The sequence below is a fragment of the Chelonoidis abingdonii genome, chromosome 4 (genome assembly GCF_003597395.2).
Source record: "Chelonoidis abingdonii isolate Lonesome George chromosome 4, CheloAbing_2.0, whole genome shotgun sequence".
Taxonomy (NCBI): Eukaryota; Metazoa; Chordata; order Testudines; family Testudinidae; genus Chelonoidis; species Chelonoidis abingdonii.
The window spans coordinates 20,145,328-20,167,898 of record NC_133772.1 but is presented as its reverse complement, the minus strand read 5'-3'; the positions used below and the strand labels follow the sequence as shown (position 1 = coordinate 20,167,898).

The 22,571-nt window shown below is 51.3% G+C and overlaps 1 protein-coding gene across 1 annotated transcript; it reads left to right on the top strand.

Moving 5' to 3' along the window:
• The first annotated feature begins 2,635 nt into the window (after nt 1–2,635).
• On the top strand, nt 2,636–22,498 carry SMPD2 (sphingomyelin phosphodiesterase 2). Its single transcript, XM_032789073.2, has 11 exons — nt 2,636–2,670; nt 9,408–9,630; nt 11,186–11,282; nt 11,445–11,521; nt 18,161–18,254; nt 18,374–18,463; nt 19,101–19,183; nt 19,481–19,613; nt 19,985–20,089; nt 21,081–21,237; nt 21,916–22,498. The coding sequence occupies exons 2-11, from the start codon at nt 9,581–9,583 to the stop codon at nt 22,248–22,250; spliced, it is 1,221 nt and encodes a 406-aa protein (XP_032644964.1). The 5' UTR covers nt 2,636–2,670; nt 9,408–9,580; the 3' UTR covers nt 22,251–22,498.
• Nucleotides 22,499–22,571: the final 73 nt, after the last annotated feature.

Here is a 22,571-nt window from a genome sequence, read left to right as displayed (position 1 = left end):
ATTGTCTGTTGTTTTGTATCATTTCACTGACTAGAGGCCCTAACTGAGATCAAACCCCATTACGTTAGGTGCTGTATGTATACAAAGAAAGAGAGAGCCTTATAAAGAGCCTACAGTCCAAACAGACAAGACAAAGGGACTATCTTTGTTCTCATTTTACAAATGGCGGGGGGGTTGTGAGATGAAGTTCCTTTCTCAAAGTCACACAGAGAGTCTGTGTCTGAGCCAGGATTGAACCTAGATGTGGATCCAGTCTAACGCCATTATCACCCTGCTATTTTCTATAACCTCTTGGATTGCTGGTGATGGGGTTTTGTTGGGTAAGGGGTGCTTTTTTGTTGTTAATCCACTACAATCCATCCATCTTCAAGAGGCAAGGCACTTACATATTCCTTCCTTGATTTCCCCAACTGTAAGATGGGGGAGAAAAAGCAGATCACTGTTTAAATGAATATCAAGACCTATTGATCAGAGAAGTATTTTTCTTACAAAATCTTGGGTCATCATTTGCTTCAGGAGACCGCAACCAAGCCAGCAGTGTATGTATTGGTACTCACATTCTGAATGTCAGAGGGAGTCTTTCCATTTTTGGCCATGAATGTCAGAAGTCTGAGAGTCTGTCTGCTTGTTCATTCCCACCCACCACCCCCTTTTGAAAACTAAGAACCTTAAGTGGAGCTAAGAGCATCCCCATCTGCACTGAGTCTACTGGAGACAGGCTACCAAGTTGCTGGCCCTGGAATCCTGGGGGAGAGGCCTCCTCAGAAAAGATACTATCGCCCTGGACTGAGAGATTTTTTTTATTTAGGCTCCATGGATGCAGAGCGAGTGAAACAGACTGTGTAGATAAATCCAGTGCACACAATCACCATGCATACATCCACGCCAATGCCAGGCTGGTGAATAGATGGGGACAGGCCAATCCAGGAACTGTGTAATGCTACAGATCTCAGGGTGGTTTTGAAAAAGGCAGTAGAACCTGTGGCATGGCAACATTCTGTTACCTAAACATACCCACTGCTGCCAGCCAGGAGCGACTCCAGGGCCCAGCATGCCAAGCGCGTGCTTGGGGGGGCAAGCCGCGGGGGGTGCTCTGCCAGCGTCATGAGGGTGGCAAGCAAGCTGCCCTCCACGGCTTGCCTGTGGAGGGTCCGCTGGTCCCGCCAGGAGCAGCTCTAGGAATTTTGCCGCCCCAAGCATGGCAGGGAGGCTGTCTTCCGTGGCTTGCCTGCGGAGGGTCCACTGGTCCCACAGCTTCGGCGGACCTCCCGCAGACCAGCGGACCCTCCGCAGCAGCCTCCCTGCTGTCCTTGTGGCGCCGGCAGAGCACCCCCCATGGCTTGCTGCCCCAAGCACACACTTGGTATGCTGGGGCCTGGAGCCGCCCCTGGGTCCCACGGCTTCGGCGGACCTCCCGCAGACCAGCGGGCCCTCCGCAGGCAAGCCATGGAAGGCAGCCTGCCTGCTGTGCTTGGGGCAGCAAAATTCCTAGAGCCGCCCTGGCTGCCAGCCCTCTGTACCCCCTGCAGTCACTGCACTCACCCCCCCACCATGGCACCTCAGGAGCAGCCCACCAGACACGAACAGAGCTCTAGGACTGACTGCTTCATTCTCTAGCTGGTAGACAGGTCCAGGTAAGAATGGGAAACTGGTATTGTGGGGAGAGGGGCAGGTCTGGAGGGAAAATGGAGGAGGAGGAGAAAAACTGGAATGGGGGTCATGTGGGAAACTTATTGGTGGGATCAAACAAGGTGGTGGGGAGAGCAGACCCTATTGTGTGAGAGGTGGGAGAATGTTATTGGGGGCCTAGTAATTCCCTCAAGTATCTGGCACTGTTAGAGACAGGATACTGGGCTAGATGGACCATTGGTCTCTGATCTAGGATGGCTGTTATGTTCTTACAATTGGAGCCTTGTCTTGTGTCAGTAAATTTACAGGTGCAAGTTAACTCGCTTTAAATCAATAAATAGCTGTTTGTGTCTGCAGCCCTTGAACTAAATCTCTGTGTAAAGTTGTGTGTGTGTAAACAAACCTGAACTGACCCCTCTGCCTGTCTCCACCTCCAATGTGTTTTCTTTCTTTCTCCACCCTAATCTTTCCCCTTCATTTCTACCTGCCTCCTGATCTAACCTGTTGTGCCAGGAATAGTCAGTGAGCCTGCACCCTTCTCCCCAGAGTCCCGAGGCTTGTTTAGAACTGTGCATGGAGGGGGATCGTGCAGGCGAGGGCATGTCCCTAGAAATGTAGGCGCCTTGGCAGGCCAGGTCCTGTTTTACAGTACAAGAGTTGTGCATTCTCTCCAACGCAAACATACATGCTCCCTCCAATCCCCCCCGCCCCGGACCTCTTAAAACTAGAAATCCCTCCCCCTAGCCTGGGGACGAACCCCCCGAGTGAGTCATGCACACCCCACAAAGTGTATCCGCCTGTCCCCACCCTCATCTCCTGGCTTCGCTTCCAGCTGATCGAGCAGCAGGCGTCCTGCAGCCGCACTGCCCCCTGGTACTTGTAGTTCCCTTGCCCAGCCGGCAGCGCCATTAGTAGTTTCTCACTGCTCCTCCCAGCAACAGGCGGCCGCCGCCCGGAAAGACTCCAAGCTCCAGCATGCCCCGCGCGCTCCGCCTCGCCTCTAGCTCAGCCGCTCGAGAAGCTGCGCCGTGCCCGCAGCAGGTGAGACCCCCTCCAGCACCGACCCGGGGGGAGGGACTGGTGCACCCATGTGTCCCCGGCGGGGCGGGGCTGCGGGCACCCCCTTGGCGGTAGTGCCAGGCTCCCGCCAGGGCACAGCTGCAGGGAGACGCGGGTGCTTCCTTTGTCCGCTGGCTTCCAAGCTCTACCCTGAGTGTGTCTCTCTCCTGCCGGGGGTGGGGGGGCTCTACTCTCTTCTCCCACCCCCGCGCCCCGATCCCTCCCGTGCAGCGAGTTTATTAATCGCTTCGCGTCTCTAGTGTTTGCAAATGGTAAATCGCTGCAAACCGCCAGGCGTGTTGTCCCTGCTCCTGAAAGATTTAATTATTGGGGGGGGTGACTTCCCTCCCACTTCTGAAAACCCTCAGGAGCCGGCTATGGGGCCCAGCGCCCCTATTAGGCTCGGGGGGGAGGTGCGCAGCAGCTTGAATTACCCGTCCGTTCCCCGGGAGACGTGCATATTAATGAGTCCGAGCGCTGTTGCAAAGGGTGCCGGAGTGCGGGCACCATGGTAGTTCTGCACGGGTCAGACCAGGAGTCCGAGACTCGGTTCCGTGAGGGGCTAACAAGAACGAAGTTTCGGTGTGTGTTAGAGCTGAAGTAATACTGCACCTTAACATGGCTGCAGCTATAGCAGCATATAAATATCCTTTTGTAAGCGCTCCCATGCATACGGGGAGTAAGCTTTCCCAGTACGAGGTGTCTTTATCCCTCCATAAGCATGCCAGGGTTTGGACTGATTTATTAACTCTTTTGGTTTTAAACACGAAATCACACCCCTTGCCCTAACGCTGGTACCCAACCTCTGTGCAGACCGGGCCTGCGACATTTATACTCTTCCTCTCCTGCTGACTTTTGGCAGTTGCATATTTCCACAGAACATGTTGTGGCAGCTTTAAAGCAGCCCTGCTCCTCACACGGGGGTGGATTCTTAATAAATTTCTGCAAAGCCCTTTTACCTACTGGATGTCCTTATGGAAGTACCTCACGTGTAATTGTTTCAACTCTTCATTAGACAGACACCAAATACTACACAGATGAGAGGTATAATTCCAGCTCGCTCCATTTGGAGTGTTTACTTCCCTAGATCACATAGTCAACTGCATTCACGTGACTTTAAAAAAAAAGAAAATTTTTCGCTGGGTTTCATATCCTCTCTATGACTATGCATGACACTGTGTGTTATAGCTGGGCAGTAACCACGGCATCTCCCTCTGTCTTGTTTTAATATGTTCATGTTGTTCATAATATATAGTATGGTCAATCAGATAGGAACACAGACACATCTTTGCTTTTTAATAACAGCCCCCATTTTAATTCAGTGCAGTGCGTGAGTCATGTGGAGAAAGGATGGTTACGTCAACAGACTGGAATTCAGAAGGTTAGAGTTCACTTCCTGTGTGACCTTGGGCAAGTCAACTATTCTTTCTGTGCCTCAGTTGTCCTCTGTAAAATGGGAATAATGATACTTCCTTTCTCCCGCCTTTTGTGAATTTAGATTGTAAGCTGTGTAGGTATTTGGATTGTAAACTATCTCTTATTTGGGGTATGTACAACACCCAGCACATTGAGACCTTGATTTTCACTAAGTTGCTATTGTCATATATATAATGATTATAGCAGAACCTCAGAGTTACGAACACCAGAGTTATGTACAGACCAGTGAACCACACATCTCATTTGGAACCGGAATTACACAGTCAGGCAGCTGCAGAGACCACACACACACACACAAAAGGCAAATGCAATACAGTACTGTGTTAAACGTAAACTACTTTAAAAAAGCGAAAGTAGCATTTTTCTTCTGCATAGTAAAATTTGAAAACTGTATAAGTCAGTGATCAGTTGTAAACTTTTGAAAGAACAACTAGCACGTTTTGTTCAGAGTTACAGACATTTCGGAGTTACAACCAATCTCCATTTCCGAGGTGTTCGTAACTCTGTGGTTCCACTGTATTATAATTCATCATTTGAGTGTCAGAAGACCAGTAGGTATTAATTCAAATGTTTTGCTTATGTTAGCACAAAGGATGAATTGCCCAAAAATCCATCCTGGATGGAGTGGCATGCTCTTATTGAAAATGTTTGTGATCTAATCAGGATGTGTTGTGACTTAGATGGCCAATCGCAGAACACAAATGGTGTCTTCAAAGCACGAATACTTATGATTCATAAATACAGTCGAAGAAAAGAGAGTTGGGTTAGTTAAATGATTCACTGACCAAAACCAGGACTATATTCATAGTAAATGGTATCCATAAAGGATAATTCAACCAGCTCTAAGATACAATAAAATTAAAAAAAAAAAGGAAAAAAAAGAAGTATTTCTTCACACAACACACAGTCAGCCTGTGGAAGTCTTTGCCAGAGGATGTTGTGAAGGCCAAGACTATAACAGGGTTCAAAAAAGAACTAAATAAGTTCCTGGAGGATAGGTCCATCAATGGCTATTAGCCAGGACGGGCAGGGATGGTGTCCCTAGCCGCTGTTTGCCAGAAGCTGGGAATGAGCAACAGGGGATGGATCACTTGATGATTCCCTGTTCTGTTCATTCCCTCCAGGGCACCTGGCATTGGCCACTGTCAGAGATGGGATACTGGGCTGGATGAACCATTGGTCTGACCCAGTAGGGCCATTCCTATGTTCTTATGGTAACAAACTGGTAGGGGCAATCGCTGCCTGCTGGTGGCTGGAGTCAGAACTAATCACTTCTGTGTCTCATAGACTCATAGACTTTAAGGTCTGAAGGGACCATTATGATCATCTAGACTGACCTCCTGCACAGTGCAGGCCATACAATCTCACCCATCCACTTCTATAACAAACCCCTAACCTATGTCTGAGTTACTGAAGTCCTCAAATTGTGGTTTGAAGACCTCAAGCTGCAGAGAATCCTCCAGCAAGTGACCCATGCCCCATGCTGCAGAGGAAGGCAAAAAACCTCCAGGGCCTCTGCCAGTCTGCCCTGGAGGAAAATTCCTTCCCAACCCCAAATATGGCAGTCAGTTAAACCCTGAGCATGTGGACAAGACTCACCAGCCAGCACTCAAGAAAGAATTCTCTGTAGTAACTCAGATCCCATCCCATCTAACATCCCAGACCACTGAGCATACTTACCTGCTGATAATTTGGCAATTGATCTTTGATTAATTGCCAAAATTAGGCTATTCCATCATACCATCCCCTCCATAAACTTATCAAGCTTAGTCTTAAAGCCAGATATGTCTTTTGCCCCCACTACTCCTGTCATCAGCCCTCCACTGCCTATAGCTAATGGAGAATCTCCTATCTGCAGTGGTGAGGGCCTGTCCTGTGGGTCAGGGGAAGTTATGTCTATCTAGGGGCTTGTCTACACTAGAAAACTATGTTGTGTTAACTACCACCGTGTTACTCATGACTTTGCAGTCAGTGTGGACAGGTAATGTCATGTTGAACATTGTGTCCGCTGAATGTGGGTACATCACTAAAGAAGACATCCCTTACCATGATGTTCCGAATGGCCATGAGTTTGTTACATGTTTGCATGCAAGCCTACTGAAGATCACATGGTCTTTAAACTTGCTTTGAAAATAGTCACCTTTGGGCCAAGTGCTAGGAAAGTTCCAGCCCAAAGGATTCGTTTTTTTAGAATGCTCTGAAAATGCTTGGGGGCAGTGAGAGGGTAGAAAGAGAGACAAGGCGCTTCACAAACCGACACTGAACTGCAGCCACCTCTGGGGAGGAACAGAGAAGCTGTTTCACACTGCAAAGCAACACACTTGTTGCAATAGTTTAGGTCCTGTTTTAAACACCGCTTTAGACTATTAAAGCTGTGGTTCCTTTTAAAGGAGGAATATCGCCTTGAGAGTTTACAAGCAGTTGAAACGTTCACCTTGCACATGCACAGTAACAGTATTTACTGTGGTTGAAGTAGTGGGGTCCTGCATACTGCACAGTTGTATAATGCTGTGGGCGGTAGTGTAGTGTCTGCAGATAATTGAGTTAAAACCTTGAAATTGTACCAATACGCAGTTACGCAACCCCATCGTCCCACGTGTCGGGTTGGTTCTTTCTTTAAACTAAAGAAGATACATGCAAATGCCCGTATTAATGCACAGTGGAGCTTGCAAAGTTAAACACTGGCAGTTCAGGAAATGAAACGGTGTATGGATCTCAGAACCAGGTTAATTCCATCTCCTTGTTCGTATCTTGTCATTTTGATGGATACTGAGGCTTTTAATGTTTCTCCCCTTAATTCATGCAGCATGTTCAGTGTTGAGCGAATGAATGTGACTGTGCTCGTGTTAACTCTTTCATTCCCTGCATGACCCTTGTTTAAATGTGCAAATTTCAACATTGCATTAAGGTAAGGTTTTTGCACTTACACGTGCTGTACCTACACGTGTGTGTATTGTCTAACTAATCTATAGTTTGCCCATTTCCATGGTATGTCTCACTTCCTTTCAATGGGCAGAAATTTTAAGCCTCCCCCAATTAACCAGCCCCCTACCTGGGGATCAACTGGGAATGGAAAAGAAAGCAACTCCTTAGCTAGCACTGTCTGAAAAGACGAGCCTGGCAATACGCTCCAAAGGCGAACAAACTTGGGCACAGGTTGCAGGATTCGGTGCCACAGAACCATCTATTTGAGAGCGTTCTGGGCCTGGGGGAGCTCATGTGTAGGGACTGCCTGCAGTTGCAGTAGGGCTTAGGGGCAGAGAGAGTCTTGGCTGTGGTCAGGTTCCAAACCACAGAGCGCCTTGTAGATTGAAACTGACGCCCCAACTGGCACCTGCGTGCCAGAGCGGTGTGCAGAGCACAGGTGTCATGAGTTGCTTCCGCCTTGCTCCTCTAAGCAAGCAGGCCGCTGGGTGATGCACTAGCTAAACTTTCAGCAGGAATGTCTAGGCCAGGGGAACCTTGAAAAGAACAGGTTGTGCTAATCCTGCCTGGTGGTGACAGAGATGTAGATGGAGGAGGAGGAGGAATTGTGCAGTGCTTTCAGGTCCCCCAGATGAAAGGTACTAGGCACAAATTAACATTAGCTGACTTTGGCGCTTATCTGCAACTTTAGGCACCTAAAGACCTTGTAAACCTGACCTCCCTCTCTCACGGGGTCCCAGAGCTAGGGCTCCAGTCCAAGCCCAAACATATCACTGCAGTTTTTAGCCCCACAGTCCAAGCTCCGCAAGCCTAAGCCACCTGACCCTGGCCAGCTGGTATGTAATAGCTGTGTAGATGTACCCTATGCTGCAATTTTTAGCTCTAAAAGCCCAAGTCATCTGCCCAGGGCCAGCTGCAGCTTTTCCATGGGTCTTGTATCACTGTGTAGAAGTACCCTATCTGTCCTATTTACAATTAAATTGAGATTGTCAGGGGAAAAACCAAAGTCCTCCCTTATGTTACAAATTGCCTCTGAGAAGATTAAAACAGGAAAAGTTTCAAAAATCCAATACGCTTCTATTATAAGCATAAATCCCAATTCTGAACCTTAGAGTCCAAAATGTGGGTGCCTGCATGAAACCTCCAAGCTTAATTACCAGCTTGGATCTGATAGCGCTGCCACCAGCCAAAAATTCCAGTGTTTGGCTCACTCTGGTCTCCCCAAAACCTTCCCTGGGGGACCCCAAGACTCAGATGCCCTGAGTCTTACCACAAAGGGAAATAACCCCCCTCCCCTTGTCTTCTCTTTACTTCCTCCCCAGGCTTCCCCTCCGTGGGTTATCCTGGAAGATTACTGTACTTAAACTCCTTGAATTACAAAACAGAGAGGGCAATTTACCTTCCCCCCTCCTTCTTTTTCCCCCTCCCAGTCTTTCCCTGAGAGAGACCGTAATCCTGGCACAGGGATTTCTATCCCCTAGAGCCTCACTTAGAAAAGAAAATCCAACAGGTTTTAAAAAGAAAAGCTTTATATAAAAAGAAAGAAAAGACATAAAAATGSTCTCTGTATCAAGATAACAATATACAGGGTCAATTGCTTAAAAGAAAAATATGAATAAACAGCCTTATTCAAAAAGAAATACAATTTAAACATCCCAGCAACTACACACATGTAAATACAAAAAAACAATAAAAGCCTATTGTTTTTCTACCTTTGTACTCACAACTTGGAAACTGAAGATTAGAAGCTTGAAGATAGAAAGATCCCTCTCATAGCCGAGAGACAGACAAAAGACACAGACCCAAACATTCCCTCCCTGAGCTTTTAAAAAAAAATCTTGTTTCCTGATTGGTCCTCTGGTCAGGTGTGTGGTTCCCTTTGTTAACCCTTTACAGGTAAAAGAAACATTAACCCTTAACTATCTGTTTATGACAGCTTCTCATGATTGATTCTGTCAGCCTGGTAGGAGCCTAGTCGGTTTCAGTGCCTGACTCTCCTGTACTTGCCTGGCCGCTGTGCTGTCTGGGTAGCAGCCGCAGGTGGGGTGGGGGTTCATCTCTTCACCTGCTTCAGTTGAAATCCTTGAAAAAGAGAAGCCATGCAGCGTTTCCATAAGGGCTTAGCTAGTGTAAATGTGCCCAGTCTAACCTGTGCATGTCCCTTTAATTCCTGAACCCCTCTAAGCTTTGCACCTTTCTCTGCTACTGTCGCCTCCCATCTGCCAGCTATGCACAGATGTTTGTGTTGAGATGTCAGCAGTCGCCCCACCCCCTTGTCCACTCCAGCTAACCTGTCAATGCAGCTATCTGAGTTACCCTATCACTTGGCAAAGCCTGACACCTCTCTCCTCACTCAGCTCCACTTTGGGGATGGAGAACCTGTAGATGCCTGGGACCGAAGGGGGACCCTTATTCAAACCACCTCCAACCCCCTTCTCGCTGGCTTCATCATCAGAGCAGGATTCCCCTCGTTTTCCGCCCCTTGCTCCTTGAACGGCAAGAATTCTCGGCGACCCACTAGCTGGCTGCGATGGACACGGATCCACCACTGCAGCTGCGCGTCTTCAACCTCAATTGCTGGTAAGTCACCGTTTGTTTGCTCTTCCATTGGACGAGCAGAGTTCAAAGCAGACTTGGGGAGGGTGGCTCTCCAGGGCAATGGGTGCAGGTTCACCCAGGAGAGGCATATGACATACCTTAGCACAGGGATGACGTGCAGTCAGGGGGTCCCTCTGAGCTATCTCAGCACATCTAGGGGTTAAAGCAGAGGACTTGCAAGCCAGGAGCCCAGCTGCGAGTTTGATACCTTTCTGTGCCTCAGTTCCTGTAAAGTGGGGACGCTAAGATATGTCCCTCCGCCTCCCAGCAGGGCTGCCATTGTGAAGCGCATAGAGATCCTGGGGTGGGAGAGGCTGGCAGTGGCAGCGTTGTCGTTTATCATACGTGAGCCCCTCCAGACTTCTACGCCCTGCAGCTGCCGTTCTCTGGATCTTTTCAGTCTCACTCGGCTCCCCGAGGAGGAGGTACCTGGGAATGGGACCTGGTGCCCGTTGTTCACAACCAGGCCACTGGGATGTGTGAGTGAAGCGTCACAAAGCTGGATGCCCCTGTCTTGAGGGGAGGGGGGGATCTGTCACCAGAGGCAAAGCAAGGCCTCAGTTAACCCATCGCTCCCAACTTAGCTGCTGATCTGCACCCTGCAGTCAGGAGTTACTCAACTCTGGGGTCTCCATCTTGGTCCCTCCTCCCCCATCCATTTTCAACGAGCTGCCTTCCTGGAGCAAGCCCCACTCTTCCCCCCCATACAGAGAACCTCAGCATGGCTGTTGGCTCTGTGCCAGCCTCCTCAGCCCAGCCTGCCAGCCCTTCCCTGGGCACAGCCGATCTTTTGTTCCTGTCTCATGCACCAGCAGCTCTTGCCTGCAGGCGGACTATGCGCATTGCGGGTTTGGGGTTGGGCAAGGAAACTTGCTCCACTAGTGTATGTTGGGTACGCGCTGCCCCGATTCCCAAGCACGCATGCAAAGCACCTTACAGGACCCATGCAGGAAGCTAGGCCTGCAAACACGGTCTCCTGCAAGGGCTCTCATTTTGTGTATGGCTTTGTGGCGTCGTAGGCATTAGACGTGACCAGGGCCATGAAGCCCTATTGAATTCAAATCCCCTCCACCCCTCCTCTCTACCTTCCTAGTCCTGTGTCCGGTCTGATTTTAAATCTGTCTGCTCCTGGTTCTCCTTGCACTCCTCCTTCTCCCAAACCTCCGATTTGGCGTCCTCCTATAGGCCAGAAATTGGTGCCCAGGGCAACCACCCTGCTTGCCCCTCTGTCTCCATAGGCTGGCCCTAGAGGAGTCTCTCTTGCTTTGAAGCTGAGGTGAGCGTGCAAGAGGCTGAATGAAACTTCCTGTCCCTTTTGCATCCCTGCCTCAAGCAGGGCAGAGCTGGGGCACTAGACAGCTGCGTGTTTGGAGGGCGATCCTTGTCATTCAGGGGTCTCCCAGCATATGGGCACCCCTCCCTAGATGCCTTTCCCTGTCACTGCTCAAGGCACTAGGGGCCTGAGCTGCGCTAGTTGGAGGAGGAGGTGAGCCTCTGTCAAGGATGCCCGTCACAACCTCTCCTTTCTTCCCCGCAGGGCGATTCGCTACTTGAGCAAGCTGCGGCAGGAGCGCATTGGGCTGATTGGCGACACGCTTAGCCAGGAGGGGTTCGACCTGGCACTCTTACAGGAGGTGAGGGCTCAGGGAGGTCAGGGTGTGGGAGGTGATGAGGGAGAGGGCGAGTGGGGGTGAAGGAGGGAGAGGGCGAGGGCCATGGAAGCGGAGGGGGCTGGGCTGGCTCCTCTTCCGTGACTCAAGTTCCTGCCGTTCTCAGCCTCTCTCCTGCTTCTCCAGGTGTGGAGCGAGAGGGACTATTGTGAGCTGAAACAGAAGCTGACTGCCTGCTACCCCTACTCCCACTACTTCAAAAGGTAAGAGGAGCTGCTGGAGTCCCCAGGTGCTGCTTATCGGTGTATCAGAGGGGCTCTGGCAGCAGGTAGCCCTCAATTTTGCAAACTCGCAGGATCTTACCAGGAGCTTTGCAGTCATTGATGGTTTTTCTGAAGTCCCAGCTCCTTAACCCGATTCTCTGAGATTCTTAGCTTAAAAGAAAAGATGGGAGCTTTCTGTCTCTCATGGCTGCGGAGGAAAGTCTGTAAACACAGCCCTGGCAGCTACGACACCAGGAGACAAAAATGATCTGGAAGGTATTTTTAAAGAGCTCATGGCTGCTAAGCCGAGCTCATGGAGTGGGATTGGCAATGCTACGTCATGCCGAGGGGTGTGAGCTCTGGGTGAAGGAAGCAGTTGGAGTTTGTGTGGGTTCAAGTTGGCTTTATGGAGCTACAGCTCACTGTAAGATGTCAGGTGCTGCATGAACCTGATGGGGTGCACTGTTAAACAGCTGCCACATTCTACCCCAGAGATAGCTGCATTTTAGTGACCCGTGAATGCAGTGGTCCGTGAAGCATGCTGGGAGGAAAGATTCTCTGGAAATGGGACACACCCTTTCTTTTGCTCAGCAGAAAGCGCTGCCTCTTAATCATAACAAAGTTTGCTGCTGTTATGCCAGCACTGAATCCTCCCCACCCCAGGGACCACGGCAGGTGAGCGGCCTTTGCTCCTCTGGCACAGAGCCTTAGGGTGGTGACTGGTGAACATTCTCCCCACCCCCATCACTCAAGGGCAGGGTATTGACTGGATGTCACAAGCTATCTCCGGAGATTGTCACGGGCTCTTTGCGGCTCCCCTGAGATCCCAGCAGGGAATAGTGACGCTCTCCGGCTGTCTTTGCAGTGCCTGGGACAGTGACACTAGTTTCTTGGTGTTCTCTGGGCGGAGCTCGCCCACGGAGGCAGCTGTGGCATGACCATAAATGGGCAGGCACAAAGGGATGGAAGCAGCAGACAGCGACTCGCTGAGACAGCATCTCTCGGGAGCACTCAAGCGGACTTTGTCAGGGAAAAAGGCAAGCAGGGTCATCCCTTCCAGTGCTAGCCCAGCCCTCATGTCTCCTGCCCCCTCAGATACAGCCTGGGACAGGCTTGATATTCAAGGGGTGCTTGTAAGGGGTTCATACGTGATTAACTGAGGTGTGAATAAATGGCTAGTCAATTGCTGTGGAGTGTCACTCGCCTTCCACATGGACACCCTGATGGGAACAGTCTCTTAGAGCATCCCCACCAGATCTGGGCCTCTTGGGCACAGTGACACATCCCCTCTTGGGTCGAGTGACCCCATGTCAGACTGGCCGCTTTCTGCCCTTCCTGGTTCTTTGTTTGGTTGTTGCCTTCAACCAGTCTGTGCAATTTCCCGGGGGGGGTCTGAGCCTTTCCAGATCTGTTTACCTGCCTGGGGATTTGCATGAGTAAATTCCTCTTTCCCTGGGAGTCTCTCCCATAACATTTATAGAGTTGATAGAATAGCCTTAAAGCCATCCCGTGTCTGTACTAACTGTCCCATCTCCCTCTGCCAGAAGAGACTGCTTAAGGGATACTTAGATTTGCCAGAATTCAGCGTTGGTTTGTTTATCCTTTCGACCAGTAGTGTTGATATTTATTGTGAAGCATATTTTTCAATTTTGATTGATTTAAAATTTCACAGTTGCACAGAATTATGATTTTAAGCATTTTTAAAATGTATTATCCATCTTGTGGAAGCTATCATCTATGCTGCATCAGTCATGCTCTAAGAGAGACAGCATAGAACCCTGCTGTTAGACTCCACAAACTTAGGAATGAGGTCCAGTCATCTGGGAGGGAAGAAGACCCCTGTTTCAGTCTTTTCTTAACAGGCAGAGGGAGAACATGAACCTGGTTCTCCTACATTCCAGGCAAGTGTTGAAACCAGTAGACTATAGAGTGATTCTAGTGCTAGCCTTTGCAGAACTTATACTTAATTAAAGTGGAACCTGTTCAAGAGGGAAGACTAAGGGAGCTCCCCCTCCAAATCGCTTTCTGCCTTTGGTAGGGAGAGGACTTAAATCAGCACCCCAAGGCAGTGCCCTCAGCACTGGCCTATAGCAAGCTTTTCACATTGGAGGGTCCCTGTGGCCCAACTAATATTTAATTCAAGTGGAACCACTTCCAGAGGAAAGGCCCAAGGCCCTTCCTAGCACAGGGAGAATGGAACCAGGGCCTCTAACACCCCAGGTCTGCCCCTTAACCACTGGCTATAGCAGAGTCCTGAGGCTACCCTTGACCTTCCAATTAATAAAGTGGACCAGCAGCAAGCTCAAGGGCACACCCTCAACAAAGCCCTTCTCCTCATCAGGCAGCACGGGGATCCCTCACCACTGGACTAACAAGTGATTCTAACCCAGCTGTTGGCCCAGATAATACTTAGTTAAAGTGGAACAGATTCACCAGGCAGGCGTGCAGGAGCCCTCCCCAGCCCAGTTTAGCTCCTAGTCCAACAAGCCCAGTCTTAATTCCTGTCGCTCCCCCTTCACTGAGGAAGGAGCCTCACCACCTAACTCAGGCTTTTGGGGGGGGGGGGGGTGACCGATTTTCTAGGCATCTCAAAGTGAGGGAGGGCAGTGCTGAGTGTTGCCTCCCCAGAGAGCGGGTAGATTTGGTCCATGCTACAGGCAACCAGCACTGTGACCGTAAGGGAGCTGAGCCTAAGCATGTGACAGGCATAGAGCCCAGAAAGCAGAGGAGGGGGCTGCTGAGAGCGGGCATGTTTGGTCCATATGACAGCCACCTCCCTGAGACCCAGCGAGCTGAGACGGGACATGCTTTGTGAATGCCGGGAGCTCAGGGTGGGGAGTGAAGCATAGACACCAGCGGTGCAGGCCCCTGCCTCAGCCCCAAGATCTGAGTGGGGAATTGAGAACATGCAGGCACAATGCATGCCATAGACACAGCACCCTGAGCCTGGGGAGTGGGGTGTCCAAATGGCTGTGCGAGAGCCATTCTGGAGCTCCCCTACTTCCACACTCCTGCTGCGCGGAGTGGGAAGAAAAGCTCTAAACTCCTTCTCAGCTGCTGTCTGCAGCCATCTCTTTTTCCCATGTCACTGATAGCTGAAGTAGAGGTACGACCACTGAGTTCATGACTGTTTGGCCACCTCAGACACACATCCATTCCCAGCTCCATAGCCTCCCTGTGCGGGGGAATGAAGCTCTTCTTTGGGCCAACACCTGCTGCCCCACAAACAGAGCGTTATCTTTGGCATGGAGCTTCCGCATCTGAGTCCAAGCAGCCTGTTTACTCTGGGTGTTTGCTTTGCATGAGCAATGTGCAAGAACACCTGTGAATCCACTTCCTCGGGATCTGCCTCAAGTATTGTAATGGCCAGGCACTACTCGCACTGCTCATTCAATGCAGTGACACACACCGGCAAGGTATACTTCATGACCAGTTGACCGTCTCTGCTCCCACTTCACGAATTTGCAAGTTCGATTTAGTCTTTGAATATAGCATCATTGTCAGGCGTTGCTTTGGTAATGCTGCTAGCACAGTGGGGTTCCAAACTTCTTGCATTTGGACATTGTGCCTGTGGGCTCTCTCACCAAATTTGATTGAGTCTTCATTTCCGTAATTGTCACCAACAATAGCCATGGATACTGTTCAGCAGCTGACCACGCCTTGAATACTGCACACAGTTCTGGTCGCCACCCCCCCCTCCAAAAAGATATGTTAGAAATGGAAAAGGTACAGAGAAAGGCAACAAAAATGATTAAAGGTATAGAATAGCTTCCATATGAGGAGAGATTAAAAAAAACTGGGATTGTTCAGCTTGGAAAAAAGAGACACCTGAGGGGGAACATGCCAGAGGTCTATAAAATTAGGAATGGTGTGGAGAAGATGACTACGGAAGTGTTACTTACCTGTTCCCAGAACACAAGAACCAGGGGTTACCCAATTAAATGAACAGGCAGCAGGTTTAGAACAACCATAAGGACGTACCTTGTCACACAACGTACAGCCAACCTGTGATACAAGGTGGCTTAACCATTGACAGATTTTTTCTCCAGCCAAGAGGGTATGTTGCTCTTTTGGTGTTTCTCAGAGATCCATCCCAAGTTTGAAGAGGGAAAGTGGGGCAGGTGCCAGCTCATACTTCATCAGACTCTGGCTATCAGCATCTCTGGACTGGACAATAACTATCAGCTTGCTGGATATCTGACCATCAGTAACTGCTTGTGCTGTCTGCATCTTCTTTTGTTCAACTGTGATTACCAAATGATTTGCGATTATGCTGTTTATGGGATCAAAAGAGGCCTACCTCCCCCCTTTGTAGCCTACTAGTTACAAACTGCTTCGTTTCTTGTGTGCCATTCTCTCTGGTCATGCACAAGCTTTCTGCAGTTTCAGGTGGGGCCACAGTAGCCGTTGCAGCATTCACAAGTGGCTGGCTGTTGTCTGGGCTTGTTTCAGGGTCATTCTTTCAGTCACGCCTTTTATACTATCTTGGACAGCAGCAGCCATGCACTTTGTGGTGGCTTCTTTGTGGCAATCTACTGCTGAAGGCTGTATTCTACACCTTTGTTTGTCATCACCGCTTCAGCTGCCTCAAAGTGCATAGTCAGGTAGTACTGGGTCAGAGCCTTATCCTTTGGGCAAAGATGCTGATGCTTCCTAGAGTCCTTGCTGAGAGATTGCTTGATGGCCATGTCATGCCATACACCACTGAAGGGTCTGGCAGTCCAGTACTGTGTTCCCTATCAACTGGGACATGATACATATCTGGCTTCTCATCCTCCACAAGTCTGTCTTCTTTTACCTTTATACAACCCCATCTTCCCTCATTCACATGACCGAACTGGAAGTCAAGTAGAATCATCTCTGCCAATCTCTCAAGCTCCGTGGACATTTTATCATCTCTCTTTGCTGCTACATAATCCACCAGCAGTTGGGAGAATCCCGTGACATAGTTCTCCAGAGCAGACACACTGCGGAGTAGGTGGTGTGACTCGGTGGTCGAAGCAGAAGGCTGGCCTAGTGGTCGGGCAGAACTGGAGGCGTGATCAGGAGACAAGTCAGTGGTCAGAGCCAGGAGTTAGAGGAAGGCAGGGACAAGGGCTGAAGTGGAACAGGCATGAGATGAAGCAAGGGCTGAACAAGAAGCTCATCTGCTGTGCTGCTGTGTCTGCCAGGCTTAAATAGGGACCTGTTGTTCCTTCTGTCCAATCAGAGAGCACAGTCACTTAGTGAGGGTTTATTGGGCCCAGCCAAGCTCATTAGGTTGCTAGATGACCGTGCCCAGAACCCCCTGAGGTCCTGACAGTCTCTGAACAGTTTTTTCCTTGGATAACATGTAACCATGAGCTGGTGGAGCGACTGGGTGCTCTGCCAGAGCATTCTGTGCTTCCTACTGTTTTTTCTGTGGGCCAGCTCCACATCTTCAAATGCTTCAACATGTGCTCAAGCTTTCTCCAAGATGGGGCTTTTCTCCTCTTCTGGAAGAACGTTGTTCATGGGATCGCCAGGTGCCAGCCACTTCCAGAGATGTGTAGCCTCATTCATAAGTTTGTGGATTCTAACGCCAGGGTTATATACCATCCCTCTTAGAGCATGGCAGATGATTGATGCAGCATAGATGATGGCTTCCACAAGGATGTCTTCAAACCCACTTTCCTGCATCACACTGCCCACATCACCCGTGACATTCATTGCACAATACGTCTCCCATCTCAAGGCAGCCATTGTCAAATTCCCTTTGAGTCCTCCATTTAATCAACTGTGCTTTGCAGGAGGTTGCCTCATCATAAGTCTAGACCTGGCCTAAAGTGGAGAACATACCCAGAAAGTATTTCATTGAGGTGTACACTGCATTAACATCAGTAGCAAGTGCAGCAAGCATTAGACGGCAGCTAATATGCATAAACTATAAAACAGCGACAAAAACTTTTCTCCAGTCAGTCCTTTCCACAAATACTGACAAATATTTAGATGCATTACATGGTACAAACAGGCTCATGCTGTCGCGTGACTACAGACTACTGCTTTAACCACACGCAAAAAAGGTTCAGGAACATGCATCAAATATATCATCTGGTGCTAAATATTTCCCAGACAGCACTATTTTGCATACAGAGTTGCATGATCAATTGTAGTAGACGTTTTCTGCCAATTTTGGTCAAATTTAAGACTGTTTCTTCGAGTTATGGCCCTTTTGGGGATTTGATGGGGTTTTGTTCAGCCTCAATGCCCAACAACGTTTAAACATTTACGTGATATAGAAAAACTGCACCACTTCCAGCATCTGTATCCACCTTGGTGCTGCCCACGAGATACATACATCACATGTGATAGCAACGACATTTTTCTAGCCGATCGCTTACCCTAACTCATTAATAAGACCCCTTTTTAAATCTGTCTGGGAGACTGCTGACCCCCCACTCTACTGCTATATAACCCCAGCCTCACTCCCCTCCCAAAGCCAGGAGTAGAACCCAGGAGTCCTGACACCTCGCCCCTGCGGTAACTACTAGATCCCCACTCCTTTCCTCCAGGAGTTTTGCTCAGTAATGCCACCTAGTAGCCCCCAAGGGCAGGGCAGGGCAGAGTGACAAGGTGGCACTGCTCTGGCTGAAGATGTTGACTGTAGTTTCTCTTTCGTAGTGGGGTGATTGGCAGTGGGCTCTGCGTGTTCTCCAGATATCCAATCCTGGACACCTTCCTGTACCAGTACTCCCTGAACGGCTACCCCTACATGGTGAGTGCAGGGGGCCGGCCGCCACGGGGGCTGCTAACGGCCAAGTCACAGGCTGGGGGGCGGCCTTTGCAGCGACGCTCGGATTGTAACCAGTCTTCTCTCCTCTCCTGTCCCGGCAGCTCCAGCACGGGGACTGGTTCTGCGGCAAGGCCGTGGGGCTCCTCGTCATCAAGATCTGTGGGATTATCTTCCACGTGTATGTGACCCATGTGAGTCTCACTGCGGGGAAGGTGGGGGTGGGGGCCAAGGATCTGACAGACTGGGAGTCACTGGAAGAACAGCGTGCAGTCTAGTTTGAGATGTCTCAAGCCATGGGGTCTCTCACTGTTTCCCTTGGAAGACCGTTCCACCAGCAGGAAAGGATTCCTGATTGCCCTTTGCTCAATTTCACCCCACTAGCCCCAGCTGAGCCCCTTTAGACCAATAGTCCCTTCCCCCCACTCCACCCCCCGGACATTCACCCCTCCCACACAGCAACATTGCTGATCTGACATGGGACAGGAAAGAAGTCTGGATGCTCAGGGCATCCCCTGCTGGCACAGATCTTGGAAACAAAAGACTGCCAGTGAGAGGGGCTCCGTTAGTGCCAGGTGTGATGGGAGCCTGTGCGATGCACTAACCAGCAATATCCGGTCATTACCCAGCAGGGCTGGATTCAGCCCTGGAGGTGAAAAGCCATCTCTCCTTCTCCATCCAGTGCCTCTTGCCTCATCTCCTTGCCTTGAGACATCTAAAGCCAGACTGCCTGGAGCACACCGGGCATTGGTATAGGGCGGATGAGAGCTAGGTTCCCAGTGTCTGTCCCCAAGCGCCTGGACTCATTGCCTATGTCCTCCCTTCCCCCAGCTCCATGCGGAGTACTGCCGGGACAAGGACGCTTACCTCCCCCATCGAGTGGTGCAGGCCTGGGAGCTGGCTCAGTTCATACAGTGAGTAAAGCAGAGACACTCCCTGCGGGCTTGTCGCCAATGGGACCTTGTTTGTACCCCGGTGTCTCGTCTCATCTAGAAAACGAAGGGGTGTTAGCAGAGGAGCTCGGAACTGCTCCAGACCCGGCTACTCCCCGCAGGGGGTGCTGTAGAAAATGCTGTGGGTACATCAGCTGTGGAAAAAGCCCCCAGCTACTCTAGTCCCTGGCTTTCTCAGCAGGGGGTGCCATAGTGAGCGTGACGGGGGGGCTAGCTCACGCTCTGGCCACTCCGAGTGACTCTGCCCCATCCCCTCAGGCACACCTCGAAGGGAGCAGACGTGGTGCTGCTCGGTGGGGATTTGAACATGCACCCTGGGGACGTGGGGATCCGGCTGCTACGAGGCTGGACAGGGCTGCGGGACTCCTTCCCCGACACAGAGAGGTTCGAGGTAAGGGCTTCCCTGTAGGGCCTGGGCAGGGAGGAGCTGCTGCGAGGGAGATCGGCAGACATGCAGGACTGGCTGCCGTGGCAGGAGGCACAGACAGTAAATACCTGCAGCCGGTGAACCCAGAAGCTGGGCTCCCCTCCCACCTGCTGACCTTCCTTTGCACCCTGAGTGCCCCCAAACTCCCTCCCTGACCAGCTGTCCCCTAGCCCCTCCACCTGCCCTCCCAGCCACCAGCCAGGCTGCAGTCCCTGTAAGAGTCCAGAGCCCCTGCCCCTCAGCGGGCCACTGGCTCTCCTCCCCACCCCTTGTGGGAGAAGAGCAGGGTCTGGTCCGTCAGGGGGGGCACCAACTGACCTTGCATTGGCTCCCAGGGCTGTGAGGACGGTTGCACCCTGGTCCCAGCCAACTGTTTCATCAACAAGGAGGAGCTGCAGCCCTTCCCACTGGGAATCCGCATCGACTACATTCTCTACAAGGTACGTGGGACAGAGACGGGAGGTGACCTGCCCAAGGCCACAGGCTGCGTCCAGGGCCGAGCTGGGAACAGGGCCCCGGGCTGTGTCCTGGCGCCAGGAACTGCCCAGCAGGCTGCATTGCCTCCCGCCTCCCAACACTGCGAGCCAGACAGGAGAGGCAGAAGAGGCCTGTCTGGGTCTGGTCTGTCCCACACTCACACTCTGTTCTCCAGGCTGTTGTCCTGGCTGCTTCAGCCTCTGGCCCCAGAGGCAGCAGCCTTTCCAGAGCAGATCTGTGCCTGTTACGTACCCGAGCATCAGGGGCTGTTGGGCTCAAATGCTGCTTTGCGTTGGTAGAGCACACTGTTGTTACGCAGTTACTACCACCAAGGTCTTATCATCCGTAGACCTCAAAGCGCTTTTACCAATGAAGTCAATAGCACTGGCCCCATTTTACAGATGGGGAAACAGAGGCATGAGGTGATGATTTGCCCGAGGTCACTGAGCAGGCCAAGGGCAGAGCTGGGAATAGACCCTCTGTCCACTAGGCAGCACTGCCTCCCATATTATATAGTAGATCTTGCTGGTTTTGAAGTCCCTCAGCCAAAATCCATAGCCCTTGCACTGTGGGAGTCTTCCTGCTTTTCAGATCTGAGCAGGTGGGCACTGTGGACTGAATGCAGGCCTGGGACGCAGGAAGGCCTTAGTTATAACCCCAGCTCCTGCCACTTGCTCGCTGTATGGCCTTGGGCGACATTGCTGCTCAGTCTGTAACTTGAGGGTGGAGCTCAGCTCTGTCAGCCCTCTGGACAGTGGGGAAATATTGCCAGTAAAAACTCCCCATCTCGAGATGTTTCTGTGTGGTTAGAGCAAGGGCACTCGGCCTCCCAGCTTCCACTTCAGCCTCTAGGCCAGAGAGCAGCACACTTCACTTTCACCAAGTGGGCCACGTCCCATGACAGGCTGAGGAGGGGCCGTGGGGAGAATCGCCCACCATCTTCTCTTCCCCTAGGGACTGTCTCACTTTGCGGTGAGGTGTGACAGCCTCGTGACCACCACGGGCACCGCCCCCGGCAAGAGCATTCCCTACTCGGACCACGAAGCCATCATGGCTACGCTGTGCGTGAAGCCACGAGAGGCGGCCAAGGGCTCGAGCAGCAGCGCAATCGGTGAGTGCCTGGGCCGCTCAGACCTCACCAATGGGGGCGCAGCTGGCTCAGAGAGGGCAGCCCAGGGTCTGGAGCACTGGGATCTTGAGAGAGCTCTGCCAGCTGGGTCAGCCTGCCAAGGCATTAGGTAGGCCTCTGACCGCAGCCACTTCAGGGCTCCTTCTTCCAGGCTCTGCAGGAACGAGGCCACAGTAGCAGATGGACTGTGCAGGCCGTTTGCAAACCCCAAGACAGCAGTCAAGGGAACAACTGGGTTTGATCCCAGAGCCCGATCGTTTCCGTCCAGCTGGCGCTAGGGATCTCACATCGCATGGCGAGAAAAAGACCCAGAATGCATAGAGCCTAGCAGTGAAGCAAAGCACTGTGGGATACCTGCTCAGAATGCCCAGCACTTATTCTGCACAAAGCTCTGACCTGAAGCAGAAAATAGCTTACACTGGGTACCGCATTGACAGCAGGCACCAGTTAGCGTGCAAAAACTCAATGCAAATTAAACCCCCCCACACCCTTCATAGACAAGGCCTTAGCAGTCCCACTGATTGCCTTATCGGCACAGTGCATCTCTCTGGCGGGTAAGACACCGTGAGCCCCGGGGAGGCTGGGGCTGTATCTGAGGCAGCCTGGCTGGCTGGGAGGAGCCGTCCCACACAGCGGCTAAGCCCCCGTTTTCTCTTGCAGAGCCGGAGCTGGTGGACGTGGTGAATGAGGCCCGGACAGAGGTGCGGGTGGGGCTGCACACCGCCGAGCGCCAGCGCTACTCCAATGGCCGCATGGCCATCCTGGCCCTGCTCCTGCTGTTCCTGCAGGCGGCCATGGGCCTGAGCTCCCTGATGGGCTGGGACTCCCCCCAGCCCTTCCCCAAGTTCTCCTTCTCCCTGCTGAGTTTGCTGGCCACGGTGGTGCTGCTGCTCTCGATGGTGCTGTACGTATTTCACACCATCGAGGTGAAGATGCTGCAGGGGACGGAGGAGCAGATGAGACTGGTGCTCCAGGACAAGCTCAGCTCCATGTAGGACAGTGGTGGGGTTGGGAGGGGGGTGAGGGGATCAAGAGGCTCCTGGGTGCTCAGTGGATGGCACTGCCAGCTGGCAGCAGCTACTCTGGAGAGCAGGCGGTTTCTTTTGCACTGGATTGCTCCACAGACCTTTTTATGGTTAACTTGATTTTTAAACAAGCGGCATTACTGAGCATTTGGTATCTTACTGATTACAGCAGGTTTTCTATTGCTGCCATTTAGAGTTAAATAAACTTTCTGAACAGATGTTTGTATTCACCCCTTTAAGAGACTGAGTGCTTTTAACACTGCTAACAGGAGGTGGGGTGTTAGTCACGGG